Source organism: Cariama cristata, unplaced genomic scaffold (genome assembly GCF_000690535.1).
Source record: "Cariama cristata isolate BGI_N322 unplaced genomic scaffold, ASM69053v1 scaffold44538, whole genome shotgun sequence".
Lineage (NCBI taxonomy): Eukaryota > Metazoa > Chordata > Aves > Cariamiformes > Cariamidae > Cariama > Cariama cristata.
The window spans coordinates 20,803-42,823 of NW_009630385.1; the positions used below are offsets into that span (position 1 = coordinate 20,803).

At 37.8% G+C, this 22,021-nt stretch overlaps 1 protein-coding gene across 1 annotated transcript; it reads right to left on the minus strand.

Annotated features, from left to right (window-relative positions):
• Window positions 1–810: 810 nt before the first annotated feature.
• GRK7 (G protein-coupled receptor kinase 7) lies at window positions 811–20,554 on the minus strand. Its single transcript, XM_009705477.1, has 4 exons — window positions 19,805–20,554; window positions 18,593–19,030; window positions 5,173–5,444; window positions 811–1,153 (listed from the first exon to the last, which is right to left on the minus strand). The coding sequence occupies exons 1-4, from the start codon at window positions 20,552–20,554 to the stop codon at window positions 811–813; spliced, it is 1,803 nt and encodes a 600-aa protein (XP_009703779.1).
• Between the last annotated feature and the right edge of the window lie 1,467 nt (window positions 20,555–22,021).

Below are 22,021 nucleotides of genomic sequence, written 5' to 3' on the forward strand. Positions count from 1 at the left end.
CTATTTTTAGCTTAATTTATCACCAAAATACAGAAAAATTATCAGGAAACCCGATAAAAGTTTCAAATTGATTGTCAAAAAGAATGTGTATTTACTTACAAATACATTTTCTCTGTATATGGTATTATCATTTAAAAGAATACATTTGATAATAATAAATAAATGCTTTATTCAATTAAATTGGTTCATTCTGTTAAAATCAACTTCAAAACCAGTTTGATCCTGTCGGTCCTATTTCCTTGTGATATGTAGAGCCTTCTTTTACATTTTATGACAATTTGAACATACTACAATCAAACCATCCAAAAACTAGCAGAAATTAGGAAAACAACAGACAGACTGGCTAACCAATGAGATTCCAAGTTCGACATGGTATATGAGCTCCATTGTCTAACTGAGAATATTACTTGAAAATTAAAAAAATCTTTCCTGAAAACTGTAGAACAAAGAGGAAATGTTAGTAGAAATAACAAGAAAACAGAAGGAAAACCAACAAATCATTGTATTCAAAATGGTGTAATTTTCAAAAAGTGTTGCGTCTTCACTCTATTATTGCTTTTTGTATTTCAGAATTTCTATCATTCTAAGTTTCTTAGACAAATATGGTTCTTCATCTTGAAAAATCTCCAATAAAACAAAAACATTATCTCCTTTGTTAGAGCAAAGGAAAACAATATAGTCTATACAGCTGGTGGTCCTACATAGCCTGTCAATGTCATATTACACTGATTCCTTCTTCTTAAACAGATGCACTCAGTTTCTGAAACAGTGTTATAATATGGAAAGTTCTACTCTTTTTGTTAGTGATATTTACAACAACAAACAAACTCCTGACTTAGCTTCACCTCCATTTGCGTAACCCCCGGAATCTACTCTGTTAGGATCATTCAGTTCTTCGAACAGTCCCGTTTCAATAATTTCTTCCTGCCAGGCTATAGGGACAGCACCTGTTGCAAACTTTTTGAAGAACTTCTTATCTTTGTCATCAAACTCAATTCCTCGTATTTCAGAGAAGTCAGCAATGTCTGCAACATCTTTGGCATAGACAACTGATGGATCTGGCACAAATGGAGGGTCAATAAGGTTTGCCTCTAGCCTGTGGAAATTTATTGTTTTGAAGAAACTATGTTTCCTTGGGTCATCATCTTCCTTTCTGCAATAAAGCAAAAGTTCGTTAATCAGTATGATGTTTTGCTCTGAGAGAGAGGTGTGTCTGTGTTGTATATATGAGAGTATTTTAAAGTTGGGAGATATAGATATATATCTCATGCAATGCAATTCCTTTTTTTCATAGCCAAAGAATGCTGCATTGCACAATACAAGCAAAATTGAGAAGCAGAAAACATCCTGATCCCATTATTCATTACTCTGCCTCTCAGGGTAAATCAGTCCAGGCAAGGTGCCATGCAAGAGCTGCAGTGCTGTTTCTGGCAGCGTGCCGAGACACCCATCTCCAAAGATACACTTTAGCCAGAACTGAAGACATAGCGGGATGGGGAGGGGGAGTATTAGCTTTACTGTCCAACAATGAAAGTCCAATGGTTGGCTCTATATGAACTAGGATAAGAATATCTATTGAGCTCTAGACTGGGGTACACTGGGTTACTACATCTAGGGACTGACTCTGAGGAACTACAGTCCGAACAGGAAACTGGTGACAAATGACATTTCTGGTTTTATCTTAATTCAAAGTAGCTATGCGTTTACATCATAAAACTCAGTTATGTTACTCAAAGAAACACTCCCAGTTTTAGTGAGTCTGTTCATTCAAATTAACTACTCTTATAAATGAACAAAGATTTTTAAGTAAGAGATTCACAAATTGTGACATCAGCAAATATATGTGTGCCACTGCCACAAACACAATCCTTTATTAATATTGTTTAAACCCAACAATAAAATCCAGAAAGTACTAAAATAATTCTAAATAGTTCTAGTGAAAGGAGGAGCAGAGAGAACCACTCTATTTTCTATATCTGTGGATTTTTTTATTTATTTTTTAATATATTTATGGATGCACTGGTCTTGAAAATAGTAACATAGGAAAAAAATTTGTCAGGGTTTTGGCCTCAGAAGATGGTAGTTGCTAACATGTTGCTTTCTTCTTTTTCCATTTCCTTACAAAATCATATAGTTAGCAAAGTGTATGAAATGCAAGCCTTTGGCAAGTCTTTTGATCTCTGCAAATGAGTAGAAGCACCATATAGAAGTAGTAGATTTGTGCAACTATAGAAAACCTTCATTTTTCAAGACCTTATACCATGTATGCAGAACAGTTCATCCAGCTTGCCACTACTGCCAGTTCCTCATATGCTCTCCTGCCATGCTTCTAGCCTGCCCTGGTGCTACCCAGGCACGGCTGCGATGAAACTGCTAGCCACCCTTTTCAGCTCCCTTGTTAGAAAATTTTCATTTTGCACCTCTGCTGCCTGGTTCTTCTGACCAGGTGACCAGCAGCCACTAACCACTGTACATCACCATGACCAGGATGCTAAATCACAGCCTTAAGAACGACACATGCTGCCATCTGGGCACTCTAGGCGATGAAAAAACAACCTTTTCAATCCAAAAGTGCCATATGAACACAATTATGAATGTATAGATTAAGCCAACAGGGATCATGACCTCTGGATAAATGTAGTCTTGCAAAATCACCTCCTAACTTAACTAGTTAGTGATAACCAAGCACTTGAGCAGCCCTCAAGCATGATGCGATTTATTTAGATTCACGGTTAGCTTGAAGTACATTAGAGTTGCTGTTCTAATTGACTAGTGTCCTGGGACACGAGTGGGCTAGCAGTGCCAACAATCCTGCTGGGCAGATGCACTAACAAAATTTTCCCTTTATTTTGCTTTCCCTTTCTGTAACATAAACCAAAAAGCACCAGAAGCTGGTGAAGGCTCTAGAATGGACTGCTGCAGTGTTTCCCCTCCTGATGTATTTTCTGACACCACCAAAACCATAAAAAAGTTTAAAAACATAAAGCTACAGGAACGCCATCTACTGGAACCAGCTAAGGCATCTTCCAACTAGCTGGAGGTGAACTTGAGCTCTTCCTGTGTAAACTGCACGTTTATGTAACAAACAGAAAAAGCAAATGAACTCATCTAAACTCTGTCAATTTTGTATTCCTCCATTAAAAAAAAAAAAAAAATCACTTTAAAGATTTGGGATTTGAGATGTCAATCCCAAAAAGCTCGAGTGGAGAAAAAGGGTTACATCCTTCCTGAGTTAGCCAGTGACATTGAGTCTTCAATAAAAGAGTGGAATATTTTAAAAGGTCAGGTGTACAAAGTAAAGCTGTCCTTGAGCAGCTTTAACTTACACAACAGGCACTTATGTAGATAACCAAAGGTCGTCTTGTCCTTAGTAGAATTACAGTGCTAATCTTTACATAAGGATGAGCTGTCCTGAATAGTATCACCCTGTTTAAGAGGTACATGCAAGCTTTTATTCTGTATCATGCCCAGGCATGGTATACATCCTATCATTTGCTTTACTCTAAGTATAGCACATAAGAGTAAAAATACCTTAAAATAGCAGAAAATTAAAAATAATTTGTGCAATTACCTTTCTATGTACATTTCTCCCATTGCTGAGAAATAATGTAAGAGTAAGCAGACAGAATGACTGTAAATGATTCCCTTGGCAAAGGGCATGCGGTTACAGTAAGTGAATAGTCTACTGCTGGTTTTGCTTCAGACTCGTTGAATGAACTCGACCAAGTCACTCAGAATTTCTAAATTTCATTTTCCCCATACTCTGAAACTTGTTTATTTCACAAAATGCTGTAAGACTAAATGTCTGCAAAGCATGCCTATTTGTAAGGTAGAATGGTCTAAATGTTTTTGTACTAAAGTTATTTTTAAAATAAGCTTTTTAAACATACTAAAAAGAATACAGATTTTGTATCAAACATACTCCATGTCCTCATGGGGTCATACTCCATGAAAATATTCTTTTTTCTCCAGCCTTGCAGAGTTATTTGGAAAACTCATCAGGCACAAAGACTACTTGTCTTCATTTAGCACTGGAATAAGCACAATATGTATATTAATTATACATTACCTTTCATTAAAGTTAATTCTTTCAAGCAAATGTGTGACTAATATTTTGCAAAACTATACCACATTGTTATGAAATGTAAATTTAGAAGACTATCTCTGCGTTTTCATTAAGTCCCTGTGTCTCTGCTACCTCTAGACTGGAAATGCACTTGATACTTATATTGTATTCATAGGTGATTCCAATCATGGTGTATTCTGAAGACAGGTACTATCAGTTTCCTATTCATTTTTTACATTTTTATTTTATTTCTTTTATTTTGTCTATGTTGAAAATGTAGATCCCCAATCTGTCTCATTAGAAATGCATTAACCAAATTTTTTATATATACACACACATACATATATGACAGGGAACAGAGATATTACAAGTTATATATCACAATGCTTAGCTTTCCAATTGTCTTCTTATTGAACAGTTACTTGAAATTGCTAAGTCAGGGAAACATCCATCAGTCTTCATCAACTCAAAGCCACCTCTGAAGTTCCAAAAAATGTTTTGCTTTATAAGAATTTGTGCCCAATATTCTTTTCCTCCCTTTTCTCCCTGGGATGAGTCAGGAAGACCAGAGACTCTACAAAATCTTTTTAAAGTACTTGAGTAAAGCAGAGGGGTTAAGGTCTCTTCAGTAAGAAGCCAATGACGCAGCCTTGCAAGTTAGATATCTGCAGGGAAGAGAATTCACATTGCAGATTTGGATTTTTGCCCATGTCATTCCAGTAAGTGATACAGTCTAAGATTCTGCATTCAGTCGGCATTAGCATAGATGCAGGTATCTACGTGAATATCCTCTAAGAAAGAAAATGCAAGAGAAATGGGCTGCTCACTTCTCCCCAAACTATATAGAGTCTAACCCCACAAAATACCAAGAAGGGAACTCCTATGAGTAGTCTGGGATGAGGATGGACAATCACACTACTGCAACAAAATTCCTTATTTCCATATTATCTTCAAAGCTTTCCACCTCTCTCTTCCTAGAAGTGAAAGGGAAAATTCAGTACTCTGTAGAAAGTTAAGATCTAACCTCATTTTGTGTAACATGTAAAATAACAATACTGTTTGCAGCTTTAATCTGGCTTGTACTGAGTTTGGGAAGTAAGGCATACCTGCTTCCTAAACGATTGTCTGTTTTCTTGGCCAGAAACAGTCGGCAAATATCTTTCGCTTCCTCTGTAAAGTTGGCGTGTTCAAATTTCACCTCATCTTCCAGAGTTCTTCTTTTAACCTCATCTTTATCGACCTTTTCTTTGAAATCCTTGAACGGTGTTCGCCCAGCAACCATCTCATAAATACTACACCCCATAGCAAACCAGTCAACAGGATAGCTGTAATGTTCTTCCTTCAGGATTTCCGGAGCCATATAACCATTTGTCCCAGCCTATTGCAAACATACAGACAGATTTACTATACAATATTACTAATGAAATGCATACAATTAAACACACTAGTCTATAATTCTTCCAAAACATTAGTAATAGTAATACAATTTATATATTCTGTATGTCTGTATACTTGATCCATTTTTTTATCTGCAAACTCTAAGGTATAACTCTGTTTTAGCACACAGACTACTATCTGTCTTTAAACATCTTAGCATATGGGGAAACTGTCTTAAATACACTCTTCAAAAGGTGAAATATCTGTGCAATCTCTACCTAAAAGTGGTTTCTTTTTAAATTAATGTTTAGTTTGTTTTCTTCTTCCATATTAATTTTTCCAGCTGAAGATAGCATTAGCTTTGTCTTGTAAACACAGCTAGCAATCAATTTGAAAATATTAAAAAAAAGAAGACAAAAATCAGACAATCAATCATCGATTCTCTCCTTTTTTAGTGGCTATAACTGGGTCCAATACAGGGGTCTGCAGCTAATGAGAAAATTCTCATTAAGCCGGCAACGGAGCTGCATGAGGAGGTTCTCACTTGCACTCCCTGTTGGCTTCTGGAAGGAAGTACTACCATCAAGGGCCAAGAAAAAAAACTCTTAAAACCACTGTAAGAAAGTAAACTTACGAAAATTATAATTAGTAAGTTACATGCATTCAGATAAAAGACCAAGTTTGTATTTCCGAACTGAAAAAAGCTCTCTGAATAAAGACTACTACTATCTACAGCACTAATGGACTCTTCTCCAAAAGAAGCGACTACTCTTTGAGAGGGGAATCCGCCTCCTTCCTTTCCAGATGAGGCTTGGCACATGTCCCTTGGGGGACAGACTGCACAAATTAGCTCCTGCTGCCTCTCTCTCGAGGGAGTTGATTCACCTAGGAAGCGAGGAAGCCAAACTCTCTATAGGCTTTCTGCTGCACTGTTATATGACCAAGGATGTGAGATTTCAATCGAAACAGCATTCCCTCAGCTGACCAAACATTTTCTGCTGCATCTGATGCTGTATCTTATTTTATATATTTACCAGATTCATCTAACAGCGACAACTATGTCAGAAGTTGTTTGAACCTCTTTTATATCTTTTTGAAATACTGGGACTGATGAATTAGTAGCATTAAAATTTAAAATGAAAAATTATGTTTATGCAAAATCCCACAAAAATTATTCCAGATGGTCATTACTACTGCTACCAGAACACAAGCAGTGACAGAGATTCAGTCCAAAGCAAAACAGTTAGAAAAAGGTAACTAAAACTAGAGCTCATTTGGGCAAATTATATTTGCAAAAAGCACAGCTCAACAGATGAATTTTATGTTATGGGGTTTGGGTAACTCCTCTAATTTTTGCAACTTTAGGCACAGTATTTCTGAGTCAGGTCTCCCTATAGACTCATGCCACTACACACTATGGCATATATGCAACTGTAAATAATGTGTGAAGAGGGAACATCTTAGCATCAATTACAACATAAGTTTGTTTTCCCTCTTTGTATTTTTTTTTTACTTTTAGCAATAGAGGACAAAATCCTCCATTTAGTTGAAAAACAAAAATGAGATGAGAACCACAAAAATATCAGCCAGGTTGAAAGCAAAAGAAGAGGTTAAAAGCGAACTGTTGCCTCCCTCACTAAAACCTCTAAAGTACAGAGGAGCCATATCAGCATTGCAGCAGTTGACATCATTCCACAGGTAATTTGTACTGTTTGTGTTGAATTTCTCTAAGTAAAAGTTAATATTGAGAGATACCCTGAGAGTACTGCATTTTTATGTATGACTACTGCTCCATTCAGAAAGTGGGACAAGTGCTCAAATATGGACTACAGAACTCTGATCCATCTGGCCTCAGAAGATCATGAAACCTGGAAGGGAGAGGAGGGCTTGAAAGCAGTAGAGAAAGTCTGGTACAAAAGGATGGACACAGAGCTCACTGCGGGTTAGTGAATACAGACTCTAAATCGGCTTCTAGAGTATTTTTTGCCTCCCCTTTTTTTTGCCCCTTCTGGGAAGCAATAAACATTCTTATTTTTCTTGAGAAGTTGGGGCACTAATGCCTTGAAAAACTGATGAGTCACATCATCATCAAAATGTACCCCGACAGCACAGTATAGTCTTTCTGATAAGACATTACTTAGCATCATCATATGGGAACTGGATAAATCTGACACGGAAAAATCAGAATTCTGCAATCATAAATGTGTCTCAAGGCAGCTCCTTTCAGACTGCCTCTGTTTCCTTCCACTTGTGTTCTTTCTTCCATAGTTGTTTTTTCAAAAGAAATAGTTGTCAAGTAACTTCAGACTCTTCCATGTGCATTTTCCACATAACTTTCAATAAGTCACACCATACAGAAGAACACTGTGCTTTGACACGGTACTCATGTTTCTCAAGAAACAGAGAACGCAAGACCATAATCACAGACCAAAAAGACTGCAAGACCACAATTTAATAGAAAATAGAGATGGACCAACAACAGCTTGCCTTCAACCTGAAGTGAAAGACTGCGAATGGGGTTACTGTGAACAAGAATTAAACTTCAAAATTCTAAATTAGTAGCACTGAAATACTCTGAGCTGATATTGAGCTGATCCAGCTCAATCCGAGAGAACTCTAGAAACATATATTATTCCTATGATATGTCAAATCATTCCAATTCAGAATTTTATAAGTCATGTTTTTCTCAGGAATTTCATCAAAACTTGAACCTGATCTTAGAACAAATCTCTCCTGACCCCAAAGCTTTCCTACAATTCATAATGAAGGAACAGGCTGAGAAGCAGGAATCTAAACCTAATCTCATAACCTCCGAGACTCAAAACCCACTTAAACATTACCATTTTATAGCAGAAACAAACACATTTCACAAGTAGTCAGCAGTGATGTTCAAGGGGAAAGAAACACATAAACAAGCAGGGGGAAGAAATACATAAATCTCCGAAATCTTTATCAAAAAAGGAATTTGAAGAAAGGAACAAGAGAGCTTAAATTTTAGTCTTTTCCACCTGTTTCTACATATATTGGGCTTTGGCAAAATCTTTTCGGAAGATGATCATTTGGGAAGATGATCAAGCCATAAACATTTGCTGTATCAGGGAACACAAAACCAGGAATTATTCAACCCCCAGAACTGGAATAACATCTGTCTTTCAGATGAAGATTTAATTATCTCTTTGGAGAGTAGATACCATTACAGGGAAGCTAAAACCTAACATCCCTGCGCTAACCATTATGGAGAACAAGATGTCAAAAATCAGATCATCTTTCAAAAAGACGAGACCCTGTAGCAACATGAAAGGCAGCCTCAATGACCCAGGAGAGGTTTATTTAAGCAGGTAAAAGAAAAGCTTAGTGAAGAGAGTTTTTAAACCGTACCACTCTCACTAGCAGCAGTGAGATTTGAGCCGCAAAAAAATAGTGTATTAGATGGAAAACGTATCCACTGATTCCCAAAGCAAAGGTGAATCAGAGTAATGACTTCAGTTACTCTCAGCAGGCCAAGGAGTAAATAAATATACCATAAATTATACACACATGTAAAAAGAAAAAAAAAAAAGACAGAAAGCAAAGGAATTAAAAGATACCACAAAAAAGATAAATGCATTATTTTTGAGAAGAGGTCTCTTTTCCACGGGCTGGTATTGAATATTTAATTAAGTTAGAATTATCTGACCATGCCTCTGAATGGATACCTCTAAGTATGGGTTACTGGTATGTCACACAAAAAATCTTTAGGTTTGTATGATTTTTGTATGGTTTTCACTCAATACAATTTGTAAGTAAATTCAGAAGCTGTGTATTAACTGAAGAACACTTTTTCTTACTAGATCTTATTTTACATGGATAAATTTCACTCTTTTAATGGAAACAGGGAAATTAAAAACCTCACACTCAGAAAGCTGAATTCCTTTGATGTCAACTCTACACTATTAGGAGGTGTACTGAGTTTTGACTAAGACTAAGACCAAGCACATTATTTTCTTCTTTCCTGTAGGATTCCTGATAAGATCAGCAATCATTTGAACATATGTGTTGACTGCTCAAGTGATCTTACAGAGACACATAAACACATGGAATTATCCCTTCACTGACCTGGAAATGTCCAATGGGACACAATAAAAAAAAAAATCACAAAGGAGCCAAAGACTGTTATATTATCCCAACTTCTTTACAGAAGGCAGAAATCATATATCATTGCAGAGACACAAAACTTTTTGAAGTGTAGTCAGTGCAACACTACCTATTTTTTACTTGCTCTCCATCTAATACTGCCTTTTGTGATGATGAGCAGGATGCCTTACTTGCATATGCTGCTTGAAATATAAAACTAGTTGTTAAATTTCAGTCAAATAAATTTTCATTTACTTGCTTTTGAAAAGGGTTAAGAGATCTATTTCTCCCTTTATTCCTCCATCTTGAGAACAATCCAAAATACAATTTTTCAATAATCCTTTAAAATGTAATGACCAAATGTTGTCCTTGGATACATTAGTGAAGAAGCTCTGTTAAGTGGAATTGTTGCTTTCAGTGTGGTTTGACAGGGCACAGTAGAAACTCATCTGAAAGTATATAAATGTTTCTTTTGTGAAATGTGATCCTGCATAAATTTTTAAAAGGTCACATAATTATAATCTTTTAATAATACAAGAGGTGATCCTGAGAAGCACTAAGTGTACTCAGTTCCCAGTACAGTCAACGGGTACTTAGCATACCACAACTCCGAGCAGAACAAGGCCCACAGCGTAAGTACGCTCATACATCCTATTCAGATTGCTGTCCCGAGAAGGGAAAGTCTCTTGAACACCGCCATTACCCCAGCTGCTAGCAGATGCAGGGGAGAAAGAAACAGAACTCTCTGGAGGTTTCCTCAGCACAGAAACAGACAACTGAGCAGAAATGGGATTTAGATCTCCCTACCTTTTCCCACAGATCTCTGCAAAACAAACTCAATTGATATCACAAACCAAACAGTAAAGCAAATCAGAATGTCTATCTTTTGTTTGCCATGGCACAAGAACTGTTGAACAGAGGAAAAAAAACAAGCTGAGTTTAGCTCTATCAGCTGTTTCCTGGGGCTCGGTCCTTCCTTCCTCCAAGGGGTGCCACTGCCTGCTTTGTTCTCTTGTCCAGCTGTTCCTCTACTCCTTCAGCAATGGCCTTAACAGACCTTGCAGGAAGGAACGCAGGAACAGACCACAGAAAACTCTTCTCTGCATAGAAGCTAATAGGCCCTAGATGTAGGGAAGAACAACTGATCTGCCTCTGTCACTCACTTTACGATCTTCATTTTTCTCCCAAGAGCCACTGTGAGGAGGAACGGAGCACAATTTAAATGAGTCACACAGAGTTGCAGTTCCTCCACACTTTCTCACCACATGTTCATACAGTAATAAGAAGGCAGTTGATCAAATGAATAGAGAACTATCTTTTAAAAGAAGATAAAATCAAACTTAATTAGGACAAAAGGCACTCTTGAAAAGTCTCAAAGAACAAAAATTTTGGCATATCGTTAATGCTTAGCAAAGGGAAGGGCCTTATGATGGGATGGCCCATCATAAATTGATGGGCTACCGATTCAGAAGAACACAAGGAGAACTGTTCAGAGTACCAGGAAAAGATAGTAAGACAGACTGTAAAGGAGCTTAGGAGCTACTGAATACCACAGGCTTACACAATTCAAGACCAAACTGTTGTTCATTTTCACACAGGCACATAATTTTAATAGGGAAAGCTGTCTGCCTTAAAAAAACCCACACAGATAAAAGCACAAAAGGGATAAAACAAATTTCTGCTATCTTAGGAAAAAAGGAAACAAAATTGCCTTTGGGTTCAAAGTCACTAACTGAAATAGTAAAAAAATCCACCATTGTTTTTTACTCTTTTAAGCTTGGAGATCAGTAGTCACTGAAATCAGGGAAGTTGCACAAATGAAAGAGAAAGCCAGTTCTGTGACAGTAAGGGCAGGCTGCCTCTGTGCTCACACTCAGGAAGAGAAACAGACACAGCTACAGCATGTTTTTCAGTTTAGATTCACGCTATATGAAAAATCAAAGGGATAAATGGCTGGAGAAAGGATGGTCCAATAACTGGGCACCAATTTTAACTTTAGACTCCAGAGCATGTCCCCACTTTCTTCCTGCGTGATCACATGTAAATCACTCTCTTTGCCTCAGATCCCTGTTGGAGATACGGTCTGCTAAAATCCCCACCTTGGTGAAGTGGTATCAGAAGAAATACACATTCACAGACAGTGAAGCAATCAGACATTATAAGGATGGAGCATATAGGACAAGCAGAACACTTCGTACAGACCCATAACCACACAATCAGAATTCAAGAATTATCACAGTTCTCTAGTCTTCCTGTAACATGATTTTCCCTTTGACTTCCCTTCAAATTTCTCCTGACCATTTCCCATCTATAATGTGGGAATAATACTACTTCTCTACAGAGATGTTTACGGTTTTATTATTTAATGACCACAGAATATTCCATAAACAATAAGGGAAAAATTCTCTGTATATATTTTATGAAGCTCTTTACAATGAATGCAAATACAGTACCATAGCATAACATGGAAGCGGCTTTCTCAAAAAGGGGACATCAAAGAAGTTCTGTGCTCAGTGCCAGTGTGACTGAGAGAACGGGACTGCAAGGTGCCCCGAGAAGGGTATTGGCTCTCCAGTGTAGGTACAGCCCCTGTAGGTTAAGCACTGAGAATGACAGTGAGCCTGGATGGTTACTGTCTATCACCAAAATCCATTGGATTTCATCCACCTTATCTCTCAGGATTATGACTAACGTTGGAGGTACAATTCTTTTACATGTAAATCCAGGAAGATGGGTTCTGGCTGCATTAGACCAAAGGCCCATATGGCCAGTTTACTGTCTGTGAACTGGCCAAAAAATGGATGCATAGGGAAGATTATAAAAACCTGGTGTGTACATTGATACTTCTCTAATACCTTCCTGGACTCCAGCTGTTTGCAGCTCAAGGGCTTCCAGAGACAGAAATGGTTTCTCTCAACAAAGCTGTCTTCCATCAATTGTCCACTCTCGCCCTGAACCTAGATAAATTCTTAGACCCTACAAGATCTTTTACAAGAGTCCCGCTGCTTAACCACACATTGTGTTAAGAACCACCTCCACGTATTTTGAACCTGCTACCTTTCACTAGTGGATTTTAAACTTGAACAATGAGCAAAACCAAGCCCACAGTTTTCACTTGCTTGCATCTGTAATTTCAGGATTTTGTCTTCATAAAAAAGTCATTGTACGTTTGTTAACTGAAACTACTCATCACAGTAAGTGGTATGTCACATGTGGTCCAATAAGAACAGACAACCTACATTCCTCACTGTCCCGTAGTTTACAGTTCCTGCAATACTGCTTCTAGTCAAAGCTGTCAAATCAGCCAAATGTTGCATTTCTTACCCAATAAAATAAAAACATCTTTGACAATGTTGAACCAACAAGTGGCCCACTAGATGATATACCAAAGAGATCATTCCAGAATGTGCATTACTTTTTATAATAAACGACGAGTCTCAGGAGACAAAGGGACTAAACTGTAATACTTATACTGAAAGCCTGCGAGGGACTTTTTACAAGGGGACGTAGTATAGGACAAGGGGCAATGGCTTTAAACTGGAAGACGGTAGGACAAAATTCTTCACTGTGAGGGAGGTGAGGCACTGGAACAGGTTGCCCAGAGAAGATGGTGATGCCCCATCCCTGGAAGTGTTCAAGGCCAGGTTGGATGGGGTTTTGAGCAACCTGGTCTGGTGGAAGGTGTCCCTGTCCATGGCAGCGGGGTTGGAACTCGATGGTCTTTTAAGGTCCCTTCTAACCAAACAATTCTATGATTCTCTACAATTCTATGATTTAGCACTTACATAGCATTTTTCATGTTCAAAGAGCTTAATTAAGCTTTCTACCAGCTCTAGAAACTTGATAACGAATCTTATCTCTTGCTTTTTTATAGAACATACTATAGCATTTACTAACTGTCAGATTGACCTGAACGAAGAACGAGGTTAAAAGTCATGCAGAGAGACCTGATGCTGATTCTTAAAGGGCTCCAGTGTCAGAAATGACAGAAACGACAGGAAACCATGTCTCATGGGTGGTACGCCCTGTGTAGGAAAAGCATTTCATGGGACACATTGCATTCTCAGAATTTAGACAGCTACAGTATCCTTTCTGCCATCTCCAAAACTGCAGGAGGCAGAATGATCCCACAAAATCATTTTTGCTCCCTTCACTCTCATGATCATGGCATTCATAGTGGATAAGGTTCCATTCTGTAAAGTATATGTTTCAGAGATTAAAAAAAAATCTGAAATACCTGTCATGATGATGCACTTTGATAACTGTGATTCTCAAAATTTTTAAGAACAAATTTCTGCTACTAAAACATAATCAATTTTACATGTCATACTTAAAAATGCATAAGCAGAATGGTGGTTTTGAAACTGTAAAATAGCAGCAAGTCACTCTAATCCTGAGCAAATGAAGGGCTGTCATTTTTCAAAGTAGAAAGGAAGAACAAATTTTTACAGAATCTTACCCAGTAAGAATGCCATGTGATAATGGCCAAAGGTCAACCGTAGAATGGCTTGCTGAGTTATTTTTTATTTCACAAGTCTAAACCCTCCTCCCCCTTCTCAACCGCCTTGAAATTAAACTGCAAGTTTCAGGAACATCTAAATAGATTTACTTCTGTTTTCCTAAGAAACAGAATCTTATAATAAACAAACATACAGGAGGGCAAAAGGACATTTTGAGTAAGATTTTAACCAAAACATGTTTTTCCTATAAAAATATTATGATGTCCTTCAAATGTATAAAACACAGCACAGCAAAACTGTGAAGAAGCCTGAAACTTCTGAAGCTATGAATGCACTTTTATAAATACTACAAAAATGTTTGTCTTATTTTTCACAGTTATTGTGTCAATATTTAAGCTCTCTGGCTCACATGCATTTGCACAAAAGTACTTCACAATTTACACACAACAGTTGTTTTACACAAAAGCCATACCCAAGTAAGGGCAGAAAGTTCTTCCCAAAATAAACAGCAAATACACACTGACTTATGGAAAAATGAAATTAAGTCCTCTGTATTTCAATATGCAGAGGATATGAGGCTACTGAACAGAAGAATACGCTCACTCTTCTCACAACTATTCTCGGGAAATTATCCCTTTTGGATATAGGCAGGAGCATTTGGTTCACATACAAGAAGTGAATTTTGAGTTGTATAAGAAAAAGTTGCAGAGACTTCAAGAAAAAGGATGCCAGGTCAAACTGTTCAAGTGGAGAAACTTGGGATGGACTGTCCTCATTTCTGTTGTATGTGAAAAGAACTAGTTTCAGAAACAACCAAGTTAGTACATAACTAGGCAAACATTTTGCCTATGCAAAAGCCATCTCTGCAGGCTCTCAGTTTCTCCTTGTTTCCTATTTCAATTATATGAAGACAAAGAGAGTATCAACATTTAAAAAGCTGTAATTTTAAGATGCAATCTAGTTTATGTACAGTATGATCAACACATCAGAACACATGCTACATGCACTTTTGTACAAAGAGCCATAATGATATTTCTTAAATAATTATATTATCACTGATAAAGAGTTTATTTCTGTTTCCAGTGATGTCAGTAAGAACTCCGCCTGAGTAAGTGTGCATATACACACTTCTAGGTAGATTCCACAGGTACATGTATAAGATCTTCTCGTGATACATAAAATCCATGTTTGTTTAATGAAGAAAAAATACACTTTAAGTAGCTTTTATTTGCCTTCTACTTCAATTGTCTTCAATTGAGTGTTATTATTCAAACTTGTGTATTTTATTTTTTGTGTGATTTCTCCATTCTAAAGCCAGCTAGCACTTCACAAAGACAAATCAGCACACCTTAGTGAAATTAAAGTTTTCTAATCTCTGTAATTATTACTGCACCAACTACTTACAATTGCCTATATATGCTCAAAATAAGATTCACATGGAAAGCCATATGTTTCTACTTGCTGCTTTAGCTATTGAAAAGAAAGGGAGAAAAACAAGGCTGGGTATCCAACTCTTTCTAGACCTGTGTAAGGAGCATTTTTTCTGAAAGTAGGGTATTTTTATTTACAATAGTTACAGACAATTGGTATAGAGCACACAAATATTTCTCAAAAGGACACTACGTAAAGACAATACTTAAAGGATACCAAGGCTACTTCTTCAATTACATTAAGTATTAAATCACCAGCTGCACAATGCTTTTTCTGCAGTATAAACACACATTACTTAAAAAGAAGTGAATATTAAAGTCACTTATCTAAAATTCAAAAAAATCTTTCCACCCACAAAGAAAATAATCTTTGGCTGGTAAATAGTACATAAACATTATAGTTTCATAGGAATCGTCACTGAAAACTTGGAAAATGTCTAAAACAGGAACTCGTTAACTAGCTTATCACTTATACCATGTGATAACCTAATCACCTAACAAGCTTTACAGAAGGGATTTATGGATCCTTCAGCTGGAGGTGGTGAAGTGCATTTATTCATACATGAGGGGCTAAGAATTTTTTTGATGGTGTAAAAGCAGAACAAATTTAACTTTAATGGCTTGTACACTCATGAGAGGTGTACAGAACTTTTTCCAAATGCATTGAAATATTGTATTTTTTGCAATCGCTAATGAAATAAATACACAGATAAATCCATATATTATAAACTATTCAAGCCTGTATAAGGAATAATGAAAGTCATCACATGATGTTTCTACTTCATAGCATGTAGGAAAAAAAAAAAGCACCCCACAGAAAAAAGAAAGGCAGAAAACTGCTGCTTTGTTTCAGTGTCTATAATGTATTAAAAGACACTTTCATACCAGCATAGTTACAGTCAAACACACAGAGATGAACATTTTTTAAGCAGGTGCCTAAGATCAGAAGTCTACTCCATATTTGTTTACTTGGCTCCTCCTGATATATAAAAGGTATGGAAGAGTTTTCTATTTTATTTTGCTCATTCACAAGGAAGATCCACTTAACATCTAAAGAAAGAGAGACATCATGAAAAAATTAGCACTCTGGAAAAAAAAAACACTAAATTGCTGAGAGATTTTTAGACAGTTGTTGAAAAATCTTTAATTATTTTACTTTATCTTTAGCATCTATTTAGTTCACACCTGTAGAAAACAATTTGGAGAGAAGCACTCTATTTTAGAAAAGGCACCATTCTGCTTCTTCATTTAAGAGTACAAGATTAAAACAGGATCTCCATACTAAGAATGGATACAATCTCATAATAAAAGCAGCTTTACTGAATACAAGGGGAGCTGGCATTGTAGAAATCTGTCTTTTAGTAGTAGCTTTCAAATGACTCAAATAGGGTTAGTTTATAGAAAGACAAAATAATACTGGTGATTATTATTAACTCCCTCATAGTTATGATACAAAAAAAAAAAAATAATCTTCTTTTCTTCCTTCTCCTTTTCAATTTCCTCTATGAATAAAAGAAAATCTGCCTTTAATATTAATTCCTTATAATACACCACAATCGTGTAGTATATTATTCATTACAGGTTTTGCTCTAATAAAAGCACCTCTGTAACAGTGAACAGTGCTTCTAAAAACAGTGAATGGCAACAGGAGAAAAATAATTATAACAACTTGACGACTGTCATAGAAAGTGATGAGGAACAACTGCCTTGTCCGCTACTGCTTTGAGATTCTACCCTAATACCAATAAAAGTGGTTAGAGATTTCTAAACACACTCAATACACTCTTCCGTTTTTTTCTTTTTTTTCTCCCCCCCCCTCCCCCCACCATTTACAAGTAGGAAAAACTGCTCTTGGACAAAATTTTTTTTCTGATCATAATAACTGCATGCATCTGTAACTTGCAAAGCACAGTAAGGTTTATAGCTTTGGGTTCACTGATCAAAACGCCATCTTCACAAACAAAACGACATTCCCATTTCACATAAGTTCTATGTAAAAACCTGCCTTAGCTTTCACAGAAACTGTATTTTCATCAGACTGCATTGTGGGTTAGGTATTTTAAAATTATTTCCTATCTAAAAATACATGATTCCATGTTTTCTTTCACTGAGAACTAAAAACACTCATAATACAAACTTTTTAAATTGCCAAGAAAAAATATATCCTTCAAGCTACAAATTACTATATTAAGTAACAACATCAAATGACATGCGTACTTCAAGCATGATGCAAAAGGTTACTAGCAAATCCTCTCTCTTCTACTGAATTTCTAGAGAGCAACTTGAAAAACTTGGGGAGTTTAACATAAGGCAGTTAGACCAGTTTATAAGGTTGCCTCCATTTCTTCACATTCTTAGTGTATTTCAGACAGATTCACTCATTATACACATCTTCAAGCTCCACACACTTTGGGAGAAATAGGTTTTTTTCATAGTTAAGCTACCTGAGTACATTTTTCTTGTGTAAACGTCATGACATTATTACAAATCTGGGTTAGTTTGGGATGACCACAGGCACAGCTGAAGTGCTGCACAGTCTAATTCACACAGCAAAAGCCAGTTGGGTCATCCATCTCTTTCTTCCTACACATGCACACAGGCATGTACATTTGCAAACTGTCATCAAGTCTGCTAACTTTTTCAGGAATTAATTTGTGGGGGAAGGAAGGCTGGCAATGATTTTTTTGTGCAGCACCATGAACATCTGCAATACAGCATCACTTAAGAGTAATCTGGAAGAAACTGTATTCTAGGAGCAAAACCAGAATACAAGAGGAGTCATATCTTTGACTGCTGCTCATTAAACAAACAAGTAATTGGTTAAATCCCTGACTATGCACTATTGCTCAAGGCACAAGGCATCTGTGTTAGCCTCTCTAAAATGACTGGTTCAAGAGTTTACCTTCAGAGAAACAACAAATCAAGTTGATTCTACTGTTTCTGTGTAAGAGAAGTTATTTTACTACATATAGCATCTAGAGAGTTAATTAACCAAATCTTCTTATCTCCTGTCTCTTAGAATGAAATGACCATGTAAGGTCTTTAGCAAAGAACAAATCCTGGGGAATTAAGTCTTGGACTCATAATGCATTAGAAATAGAACAGCTTCCCTTCCCTCTGCCCATGTTCAATGAATTTGTACTCACCCTCTGAGTGATGCTTTTTCCATCTTTGACTTGCACTGCCAATCCAAGATCAGACAGTCTGCAATTACCGTTATCATCCAGGAGGACATTTTCTGGTTTCATGTCCCGGTACACAATCTTGATGGAATGGAGATGCAGAATCCCACAGGTGATCTGAGCTGAGTAATAAATGACTCTGTTCATCTCCAAACCCCTTTCTCCCACATTGTAGATGTGATACTTCAGATCCCCTCCATTCATGAGGCTCATGACAAGACACAGATGGCTTTTGCTCTCATAAGCATAAGCTAGCGTGACTATGAAAGGGCTGTTGACCTTCTCCAGGATCTCTTTCTCCAGTAGTGCCATCTTCTCTCCGCCTTTCTTTTTCAATCTTTTCTTATCCAGTTTCTTGCAGGCATACATCTTGCCAGTATTCTTCACCTGGATGGCACAAACCTAGAGAAGCAAAATGCACAAAGAAAAGTAATGAAGGAATTTTACACATACAGACTAGAATATCAAGGGCAGTAATACCCAGAAACTGGGGAACTATAGATGCCTATCAGTAGCTGCTGATGCTAACTTCCATGGCAGAATATATTAGCAGAGAAAATAAGGAAAAAAGAACAAGTGCACCACCTGTTCTGTTCCAGACCAGTATATGGTGGACCTTATGCAAAGTTCCTGAGGACACCATTAGTAGACATGTATTAGCAAATAAAATGAACAAGGACCTATTCTCTGACCATGAGAATAAGGGGCATATGCAGCTTACATCTGTATAGCTAAACTCTCTTCCATCTCAAAAAAAGGCAGTCTCATTCATACTGTGTTTTGGGAACAGATCCTGATCTGTGCTACTCCCTAAACTGCACCTAGGAATTATCTGGGAGTGTGTGAGCTAGGACAGGCTAAAACAGTGTTAAGGAGCAGACTAATGAACTATATGGACAGTCACGCAAGTTTCTGTAAAGAAGCCTGCTTTTTTACTAGCATAGATACAGAATATAAAACTTTTAGAGTCTGTCTTCACTAACAGGCATCTGGAGCCTATATCATAGTATAGATAACAAACCCAGCCTAATTTCTGGGAAATGGACAATCTGAAGGAGCAAGTTTTGCAAAATCTTAGATAATTTCTTAATCCATTGCCAAGTTCCTCTTCGCAAACCCACCTTCTGGTCTTGAAAGGGGAGGGATGACCCACATCCTTAAAACTACAGCTCTTACCTCTCCAAAGCCGCCTTTGCCCAGCACTCGGAACTCATAGAAGTATTTCTCAGTTACTGGCTGCTTCTCAAAAACTTTCCATTGGAGGAATTTGTCATAGAGGGGGCTGGTCTGGAAGTCCTGGAAGGGCTTGCCTTTAAGGAAAAGTTGGGCTTCCTCCTTGGCCAGCTGCATGACATTCTCATAGTCTTTTGCATTAGCTGCCTGGCATTTGCTGGCCAAGTCAGAGCTCATGAAAGCCAGGTAATTTTTGGAGCCTGCCTTAAGAAAACTGGTGATCATATTCTCCATGGTACTGCTCTTGACATTGTCCTCTGCCAACTCCCAGTTTGACACCTCATCCAGGAAGTCCCTAGCTACCAAATATTCCGGCACTGTCTCCAAGAAGTCTCTGAAGAATTTCTTGCCAATGGGCTGCTGCTCACAGATGCTATCAAAATCGGCAACAATGGACGCTCTAACCTCTCCACATTGCTCAATCCTGGGCAGTGACAGACTCTTACGCCTCTTTTGCATCTCCTTGGTGTCTCCATCTCCACTCTTCCTTGCCTGCAGATAGGCTGTGTTGGCAATCAGGTTGTCAAGTCCCCCCATGTCACACATCTTGGCAAGCTCTTGGGCTGGCAGAGCCTGGTTGAGACAAAATGAGTAACTGGCCCAAGTGCTGGGCTGTAGCTGCCCTGCACTTCTCCCTGCTAGTGGTGTGTGTGGGCTTCTGAAAAACACCAGAAAAACTAACTGCTTTTGCATTAAATACCTCTCAAGGATTTTCACTAAGTACCTTTAGGTATACGCACCATTTGTGGAAAGTGACTCGTAAGAGGTTTCTCTGTAAGGAGCTTTGAGTTTGCTATGTATAGCTGAGGGATGACATCCTAGGCAAACCTTCTCACTGGCAGCACCAAGCGCACGCAGTTCAGCCAGTGTTTTTCAGAACAGGCCCTGACAATCCTTAAATGTACCAAGATTCCCTCTATATGCACTGTCCCTCACTGCTGGGAACATGCAGATTCCTGTCTGCAATACATGCTCACTCCAAACTCAGTGGCACTCTGGCCACAGTTAATAGGACAGACTCATATCTCTCCCTCACTCAACACAGAGAACACCACTGTACTAAGAATTACATAAGTTGGGATCTGGTTTTACAAAAAGCTTTTCTCACCAATCTGCCATGCCTGAAACAGAAGTTGACATAAACAAACTTGAGACATTGAGCTTTAAACTATCACACAATTCAGTGTTTTGAGCATCCACACTTCCAGAACTCCAGTTACACTCAACATCAATGACTGAGCTCCACAGACACTTCGTGCAAACCTTGATGCCCCACGTGGCTCTGTCTAAGCAGATTACATGCAGAGGCTAAGATCTGCTGCTGGTCTAAAAATAACGATCCCTATATATGAAACAATATATATTTCTGACTTTATCTCCTAACCACAGAAAAAGGAAAAAAAACTTCAAATGGCCAGCCAAATCTTGCCAAGACACTTCCCTATGTTATTGTGGCCTCAGTTTATTTTCCCTGCTGAGCTTTGACAGTAAGTGGCAGGATGAGAAGGTGGCAACAGCGTATGGCTGAGGTGGCATCAACAAAGGGACAAAGCTGATTATAACCAAGTGAAGGCAAATTCGACCTGACTTCACTCACTGGCTGCCTACCAGGAAGCCTGTGTGCCATTTTTTTCCCAAAAGTATAAAAATCATGTGTGACACTTACTAGGCTAAGCCCCCTTCTGCTGTGGGTCATGTGATTTGGCTGCTAAAACTTTCTTTAAATATAAGGAAAGTATTACAGGAACAAGAAAAGCAGTTCCATGATTCCTCCAGTAGCAATGGGGTCAAGCTGTACTCTTGAGGTCAAGGTCAAGTTTCCTTCTCTCTTTTTTCCCCACTCTCAGAGCAAGCAGAAGAGCTCAGTCACAAACGTTAAACATCAGGAGTAACAACAGGCACCTCTTAGACTTCCTACAGTAAGTGCTAAGCCCTTCTAGGCTGCTTTTTGTCAGTCTACTACTATGCAGCATTTTGGTTTTACATGCTTAATCCTGTCTGCATTCAATCCATTTGACACATAACTCATGCTTATAGTCTACAAAATTCCATTAGAGGTGTGTTTTTCAAACCATGATTGAGAGGGCCATCCATCGCAAACTGCTATGTCTGCATGAGAATGTGGTGTACTCTAAAACATCGTATTTGAAAGTCTTGCTT